Raw genomic sequence first — 8,413 nt, 5'->3', positions numbered from 1 at the left:
GTGTAAGGAAAGTTGATATCAGTACGGTGATACTCCAAAGCGTATTCAAGCACCTCGCGAGATTCCTGAGAATTAATAGCCTTGACCTTTTCCACGAAAAAGGGAGCATAACCAGCAGCTAAGATATCGTCCATATCACCGGTTGCACGCATGCGGTCAACGATGACTTCAAGCTCATGTTCATAAAGTTGCTTAGACTCAACATCAACACCGGCCTTCTTCTCATCGGTATCGGAACCATAATCAAGGCTGTTCACAGATGCTGCGTCCTGATCATCAGAAAGGCTTTTGGCCCATTTTTCTTCTTCAGCCATCTGAAATTTAGGGTTAGTATTATTTTGCTATAGTAGGATGAAAAACTCACATACCCGAAATTTTTCTATTAGTATAAATGGGCAATATATTGTTTCAAGGCGGATATTAGCTGGTGAATTGGACTTACTGTTGGCATCACAAGGCTATATATACGTGTAGATATCGATAGTGTACAGGACCCCGTACACAAACACGATATAAGGTTAAGGTGTTGATGCCGGTAATCAAAAAGTCAAAACTTAGTGTGGTGAATGGTCCTTGATGAGTACGAGTCAGCTCGCCGGCTACGGCAATGGAGTCCGGTGGCTAATGACGCGATACAATGAATGTGTGAAACGCATGCGGTGCTAAACTGTATTTGTTGAGTCAAAGCAAAAAAAAAATTAAAAAAAATTGAAAAAGTAAAAAATACCAGGTATACATGCGGTGCGAACGGTGTAAAAATGTTTAATCGAGTCTCGAGTTCGTGAATAGTTGATCCTTCTACGGGTCGGTCAGTACCTTATATCAAACTTCTATTTTATAAATGCTTATTACATCTTATGCCGTGAGAATAATGATAAAAAGCTTCAAAACGTAAAACGACGCCAAGAAATCGTGCGAATTATAAACATGGCATCATGCCGAATAACCAATGGGAAGCACAAGCTTTTTTTTGTTCTTTATTTTTTAATCGATATGTAGCCGGTTGGCGGCCGCGGAGCGTTCAAGAGTGGCTTGTGTGCTCTTGCGTGATCGGGAAGTTTGGAAGTCCGAGCTGCGGCCATATTTAACGAGGCTGCAATTATATCGCGAGAGTACCAGGGCAAGTACCAAAAGTAGGTACGGAGTACTACTATATAGAACCTTAATTTGGAGAAAAAGTAGAGCTTTCTCCGCACTCGTTATTGATATTATAACGCCATATTTGGGTTTGTATTAGGAGACGAAATGCATGCCCTCAAGCATCTTGGCAAGCAATATCAAACTTTTCACTTAAGTCCAAGGTGTTTTCAGTTTCAGGGCACCCAAGTAGTTTGAAATTTGCTTAAATTATCTTATTTTTGCTTGGTAAAGTTTTGTGAAGTAAAGTGAAACATATTTCTGTATCTAGTTTATGAAGAATTTATACGAGAACTACGAGTAGTTATTTTAGTTATTCATAATTATAGATGCACTAAAATACAGTATTAATTGTACGTTGCGTCGTAATGTACATTGAATTCGTCAATGGCCATTGAACAACATGTACTCTAAAGTGGCAAATGTTATATTTTTACCCGCCTTGGCATCATAAAACAAATGGGTGTCAAATTACACGTTTTAGGCAAAAATAAGGACACCCAGCCGAGAATCGACATTTTACTTCGCAGAACATAAATTTACCGGTCATGAATACTATAAACCGAAGCACCTATGTTTAATGTAAATATATATTTATAGTTGTATTTATTTTCAATAAAGGTAGAGAGATATTGGCCAGTGAGCATACGCAATTTGCGCATTAGCTACTAAGCACGTACCTAGTAAAACTTTAAATTGAGGTGGTTCTGCCAGATTCTCATAAAATTTTTTTCCTTAAAAAATTACACCATTTTAAGTTTCCACCTTTTCTCATTCATTTTATTTTTAACTTGTCCAGACGTGCTATGTTCGAGGTATAATTACTAACTATACATACGTATGAGAACTGTGGACTATTTTTTGAAGTACTATTTAAGATACTGCTTGGTGTCAACCTATATGAGAAATATTGGAGGTGGCGATTCGTATACCTTATGTTACTTTCAAGTATTGATATCTTTTAGAATTAAAAGAGTACTTTGCAATATATTATTGTTATTCACTTATTCTTATAATACAACGATAATTAAAAACATATACGATAATACTAGTATAAACCCTAATCCACGCAAAATAAACTCTACCCTCTAATTCGACGGTGGCAACTGTACATAGTATATACAAACATTATACCCTAGGCTAGTCCAATATTCTCACATTATAGAATACTTCAATTACACAAAACCGATACTGACTATAGTTGATGATGGGTATTAATGAGGTAACTGCTTTATCTTGTAAGATTTCCAATGACATAAGATATTATCTTCCTAAATTATATAACATAAAACATAAATTTCAACTTCACTTTTTTACCTCGTCTTCCTTATCCTTTTTCTTTCTTTCATAGACTTTATCCAACACCAAACCCTCCTAAACTTTATTTATCACCAAAATGTCTGCAACTAACTCTTCTGTATTACAATATGTTACCAGAATGGTTCCATCTTGCACCTTTTCTCTCAGGTAGTGATACTTTATTTTGATATGTTCAGTTTGTTCATGAAACGAGGTATGCGGGGCTAATTGCATTGCTGACTGGTTGTCTTTGAAAATAGTGGCGGGCTCTGTAGTCTGAATTCCCAAGTCCTTCAGAAGCTGAATCCACCATGTGACTTCTTTTGTCATGTATTTAATTTTAAATTTAAATGTTAAAGTTAATAAAGAGATAGTCCATTCCCCTTATAAATTGTAAGAACAGTTAAGAAAAAGTGGTTTTACTATAGGGCAAAATGATGAATTACATATACTAGAATGGATAAAAAAATATTTTTATTATTCATCATTTACAATAGCAGATAGCGTATTTGGTACAGTATTCTACTTCGGAACAGGTCAGCTAGAGCAATGTGCTCTGCCTCAGTGGAGTTAAGTCTGACCTCAAGCTACTCCTTTGATTCCAAGTCACTGCTGTTTAACTGAAGTTGTTTTCATATCACTCGCGTTATTAGGCCAAGATGCATCTGAGTAAGTTATCAGCTCAATTTTCCTTCTTTCTTATATATCAGTTCCAAGTTTGCTGTTCTTTTATATACTTGAGAACCCATATGGTAGCTTTCCATGCTCTCTGGGTAGGATTACTCAAGCATCTCGGTAGCATTAACATGGGATATGCAATTTCTGCATGTATTGTGGTTGCAGCAAACGTAAGCTTTCCAATCAAAGAACAACATTTGAACTCATCACCTTGAATTTTGAAAGCAGCAAATTCTTTACAGCCATAAATCGACTTGACCAACTTGTACGCCTTTCTCGTTCCTTCATATTTTGATTCTGGAGCAACTTTTATGGATGTCTTTTTCTAAATTGCCATACAAAAACACATTCATCACATCCATCTAGTCTCAGCTTTGCAGCGAGAGCAAATAGAACTTTTACTGAATTATAGCTAGTTAATAACTCGTGAAGAAGGTTCAGTGTAGTCGATGCTAATGGTTTGACTAAAGCCCAGAGCAACTAATCGAGCTTTATAGTGACCATCTGTAACGGTGCGGTAGAACAAGACCGGTAATGTTTACTGAAATAACGTAACGGTGAACTATAACTTGTTTCTCATCGATACAATAAAGACCAAAAACTCATATTTATATTTATTTGTTTTCAAATATATTTCTCCCATCATGGTATTTTATTATTCGTACCTAGAGCACACAACGCTACCCCTCTTCTTGTACCATCTCCATATTATAATTCTTTTATTTCTTATTAGTTTGCTACCCATGTACTTCCATTTTGTCATTAATTGTCATCATGAGTACTGCCTAGTCATACCTATGTGCAGGTTCCCTTGGCAATATGCAGATGTCCCAATCTGCATATCATCAACGGTCATCATTTGTAAAATCTTGAATTCGTAACACCATGTTTATATCCATCAAGGACAGAAAATTCTGTAATTTCATGAAGTGCAGAATCAAATATATATGGGATTTCAGTAGTTGCACTCTTTGATGCTAGCTGAGGATCTAATATTGGTCCAATTTGCAGAAATGGTTTGCCTGTTGCACCATTTCTTTGTTAAGCCTCAAATCATACCCAATGTCAACATCTGCATGGAAGTTCACGTAATGTTCGATGATATCAATAGGACAAATAGGACAAACAAGGGGTCGGGGTCCAGCGCGACGTAATTCTGATGAAATCATACTTAAGAGGGCCCGCGCTTGAATTTGTCAACAACAATTTGAAAAAGCTTGAGAATCGGACACGGTACCCGACTTTTGATTCCTTGAGTTTTTTTAGAAAGCCTACCGAGGCACTGACGAAGCATATGAAGCACGACTCCGCTTCCACAGCCTTAAACAGACAGGCAATGTAGCTCAATATGTGTCGATTTCCGGGTGCTGTCGGCAGGCCGAGTATGAAGGCAAGGCCTTTCTGAAACATTTTATTGAAGGTTTGTCCTCTCGCTTGCGTCAGGAGGTATTGATGCACAACTCCAGAATGACGACGTTAGAGGAAGCTATCAGGTTAGCATTGGATGCGGAATCACTGTGCTACAACGCTGATAAAGGTCTGCCAAGACGTATTACGAGACCACCAGTGATTAGACCGTTCCCGATGGTGACACCCAGACCTCCCATGAGAAGACCTCTTAGTCCGGATGGGATGCAGGTGGATGCTATGAGGGATCGTGGCAACTCGGATCTACCGACAGCTCCAAAGTAGCCAAAGGGACAGAGGTCTGCAACGTTTAGGCAAGAAGGGGCCAAGGTATGCTGAAAGTGCGGGAGGCAAGGAAATTATCAGGCTGCCTGTCCAACAAATGGGTCGTGCCAGTAGCTTCATCCGATAAGCGACTTCTGCGCGTGGAGAAAGATTCGGAATCAACATCATTGTTGTAGAAGATTAATGTATTGAATTCTGAATATTTGTTGAAAGTACTAGCCCTGGGTGATTGTGAAGCTACGGCAATACGGCAACTTTTATCGACCAAGAATTAGTGAAAAACAACAAGATCTTGACAACTAAAATCAGTCCACTGAAAGGAATTGAGTTGGCGGGTGGCCATTTGGTGATGACAGAGGAGCAAGCTGAGTTGAAATATAATGTGGAAGAAAATTTACAGACAGAAAGGTTTAGTTATTGTGACAAAGAAGAATAGTTCAAAGAGACCGGTTATCGATTATAGAAGATTGAATGAAATCAAGGTGAAGAACAGCTACCCAATACAGTTGATTAGTGAGCTGTTGAATAGATTGCAAGGGGCAAAGATATTTACCAGATAGGACTTGCGAGGAGCATATAATTTGGCGAAGATCGCGAAAGGCGATGAATGAAAGACTGTGTTCAAGACACGTTATGGGCAGTTTGAGTATTCGGTGATGCCGTTTGGGTTGGTTAATGCGCCTGCGACGTTTCAAGTGTTGCACGAATTTCTAGATTTTTGTGCCATAGTCTACCTGGATGACATCTTAATTTATTCTTTGACACTATGACGTTACGTATCATCTGATTACAACTACCCAAACTGAAAAGTTATACCAAAAGTACAGTGCCATCACCTTCCTGTCCACCTTTAAATTTTTTATTGATGTTATTCATATTTGCCGCGATGAAAAGGACGTACGGCAGAACCAGGCTAAATGCAATGTTACTTCAAGAAAATTAAAATGATGCGATCATGGAACGCCGATGATGAAGTTATAAAATTTCCATGAAGCATATGTGATCTAATTTTATTAATTCTGTGATATGGAAACTACAATTTTTTAATCAGTAGAGATTTGCAGCAAGACTTTCTATTTTCTTGTTGAAGCACTGTGAGATTTCAAAATTTGAGAGTTCAGTATCATACAAGGAAGTGCTGCGGAACTTTCTATTTTCTTGTTAAAGTACTGCGAGAGTTCAAAATTTGAGAGTTCAGTATCATACAGAGAAGATAAGACTTGTGATTAATCAATGACGAGTGGTTGCAATAGGTGGTATCAGAATATAGAAATGAGTGCACGTGAAGTCATTTGGTCAATGGTTTTTGAGTTCAAAATGGACATGCTATATTTTTTAATTTTTATATCGACATTCAGCCCAATCACAAAACTTGTGACACTTTAAACAACTTATGTTTCAGAATGCTTAAAATAGCATACATGGAATTTGTGTAGCTTCATAAAATTTCAAGCTAATAAATTGACTATCTATTAAATATGTTACTAATTGTGAAACTAATAAAAATTGTTTCGACTCTAAAAGTATTCGACAAAATATGTCACAAGACTCGAATTAATAACAACTCCTTAGCCCCGACCCCTTAAGACAAAAGCTCTTCAATATTCTTGTTAACGAATGCTTGCTCGCCATCATGACCAGCACCACCACCAGCAATATGACCCCAAACAGAAGGAATGATAGCTAATTTCCCATTTTTTAAAAACTCAACCTCTTTGACTGAAGCTTCCCATCTAAAATATGAATCTGTTTTGCTAGGCATGACCAAAACTTTAGCTTTGATCGCAGCAAGGGCATTAGATAAGTTTCCATAGTAAAAACTGGAGATATCTCCATTTTGCCAGGTCACAGCCATTTGAAGAAGATCTCGGGCATCCCAAGTGGTTAGTCGTTTTTCCCATTCTTCAAGTAAATATTCCTCGGCCGTGTTATAACCCGCCTTCTTGTAAGCTTCCTCCTCGAACCATTCATATGAAAGAGCCCAATTTGAATAAACTCGTCCGAACGCCTTGGTACCAATAATGACAGGCTCTGTGTAGCTGTTACTTAAAAAATCACTTGAAGCATTTAAAGTAGATTTAACTCCTTCAAGAAAATTATAATTAAATCCAGAAGTTTTGGCCGAAGATGCAATTGGAATAATGTTCTCAACGTGATCAGGATACATTACTCCAAAATAATAAGCCTGCTGACCACCCATTGAGTATCCAATATAAGCTTTAAGTTTTTCAATATTAATATGTTGCAATAGTTTAAATTGAGCGTTAATATTGTCTTCATACACGGTCTTTGGGAAATTGGCACCACCATAAGGAGCAGGTTGGTTGGATGGAGATGAAGACTCTGAACCTCCAAGTAGCCCTACTATTATAATGAAATACTTATTTGGACTGACAGCATCATTATTACCAATTATGTAGTTCATTGTGGCATTGATGCGACCCGTGTAGCAAGTCGGGATTAAAATTGCAGGGTTTTTTGGGTCACCTAAGGTTTTGTACTTCAGAAATGCTGGCAAAGTAAGACCACTCTTGAGAGGCAGTTCTAGGTTAAAAGTTTGAAATTCTGCCATTCTGTCAATTATAGTTGTGCTTGCTTTAAAAAGTAAAAATAGTAAAAATAGTAAAAATACAAAGTGAATAGATGATGAGTACAGATGCATTTATATACTGAAGTTTATCTTAACTAGTTTGTTCCCTGACAAATTGTGAGCTTATCTTTACCATTCGCGATAAGGGTTACATGCAATGAATTGTATTCTCTGCTTAATTATATGTAAGTACTGATATTCATGTTTGGCCCTGATAAATCGGAAAACCATTAAAGATGATAGTTAGTGCTATCTATTTAGAAATGATTGCAAAAATTTGCTAGAATTTGGAAACAATTAACGTGAAGGTTTATCTTGATATATGACAGAAATTCAAGGTGAGATTACGTATGAAATCCAACACGAGTTTGAATCTTCAAAGCATGAAAAAAAGGAAGGCTGATCTGGATTGCTTTATAGATTTTTTTTTTCAAGCTTATCGAAGTACAGCTAAAAAAGGGTTTATGGTAGATTCTACGCTTCCACTTCAGACGAGAAAGATGAGCTCGCTGCGAGCCTAATCACGTTAGCCAATACTGGTAGATATTTTTTTTCAAGCCACTTATGTAACTCCAGTTTAACGAAATTTTGAAATATTTACTTACGTCACTACACTTAATGTATCGGCTGCAAGCACCATCTTCGCCGGCGCTGTCTTTTAGACCCAACATGCTAAAAGAAGTTGAAAACCTCACACCGTTCAAGATTTTACGGCGCGACTGTTTTCTACATGGTCACCATTGATACGTACTTTTTCAGAAATTTGATTTTTAAATAGCTGACTATCATTTTATCTAGTTCAGAGGTTATTTTAAATCTAATTATGGGAAGATATTAGAAGCACAGGGATTGGAGCACTTGAAAGTAGCTCACATAGTTCTACACGACCTCTCTTTTTATACAGGTATTATTGCTGGTTATTTTACAGTATGAGTTAAAGAAAATTGGTATTAAAATGTTCAGAATGTTCAGTCTGACACACGACTAACGCATTAACTTTAAAGTGCCAACTACTCA

The 8,413-nt window shown here is 37.2% G+C and overlaps 4 protein-coding genes across 4 annotated transcripts; 2 read left to right on the top strand and 2 right to left on the bottom strand.

Moving 5' to 3' along the window:
- Positions 1 to 25: 25 nt before the first annotated feature.
- Positions 26 to 314, bottom strand: V1514DRAFT_322873 (uncharacterized protein; the record flags this gene model as incomplete). The annotated part of the gene is made up of 1 exon (XM_066926149.1): positions 26 to 314. A coding segment is annotated over one exon (289 nt), but the record flags the coding sequence as incomplete, so codon positions are not given.
- A 2,517-nt stretch (positions 315 to 2,831) lies between these two features.
- Positions 2,832 to 3,779, top strand: V1514DRAFT_339260 (uncharacterized protein). Its single transcript, XM_066928947.1, has one exon. The coding sequence runs from the start codon at positions 3,096 to 3,098 to the stop codon at positions 3,327 to 3,329; it is 234 nt and encodes a 77-aa protein (XP_066780602.1). The 5' UTR covers positions 2,832 to 3,095; the 3' UTR covers positions 3,330 to 3,779.
- An 802-nt stretch (positions 3,780 to 4,581) lies between these two features.
- V1514DRAFT_322872 (uncharacterized protein) lies at positions 4,582 to 4,806 on the top strand (the record flags this gene model as incomplete). Its single annotated transcript, XM_066926148.1, has 1 exon — positions 4,582 to 4,806. One exon carries the CDS (start codon positions 4,582 to 4,584, stop codon positions 4,804 to 4,806), a length of 225 nt encoding a protein of 74 aa, XP_066780601.1.
- Positions 4,807 to 6,152: 1,346 nt separating this feature from the next.
- Positions 6,153 to 7,464, bottom strand: V1514DRAFT_339257 (Alpha/Beta hydrolase protein). The gene has a single exon (XM_066928946.1). The coding sequence runs from the start codon at positions 7,376 to 7,378 to the stop codon at positions 6,389 to 6,391; it is 990 nt and encodes a 329-aa protein (XP_066780600.1). The 5' UTR covers positions 7,379 to 7,464; the 3' UTR covers positions 6,153 to 6,388.
- Positions 7,465 to 8,413: the final 949 nt, after the last annotated feature.

This window comes from Lipomyces japonicus (assembly GCF_038497905.1).
Source record: "Lipomyces japonicus strain CBS 7319 unplaced genomic scaffold V1514scaffold_99, whole genome shotgun sequence".
NCBI classification, from domain to species: Eukaryota; Fungi; Ascomycota; class Lipomycetes; order Lipomycetales; family Lipomycetaceae; genus Lipomyces; species Lipomyces japonicus.
Note: the sequence above shows the minus strand (reverse complement) of the source record. Positions and strands in the feature narration are given on the sequence as shown.

Coding starts and splice junctions, on each gene's coding strand:
- V1514DRAFT_339260 (XM_066928947.1), top strand. CDS start 3,096: ATGCATCTGAGTAAGTTATCAGCTCAATTTTCCTTCTTTCTTATATAT.
- V1514DRAFT_339257 (XM_066928946.1), bottom strand. CDS start 7,378: ATGGCAGAATTTCAAACTTTTAACCTAGAACTGCCTCTCAAGAGTGGT.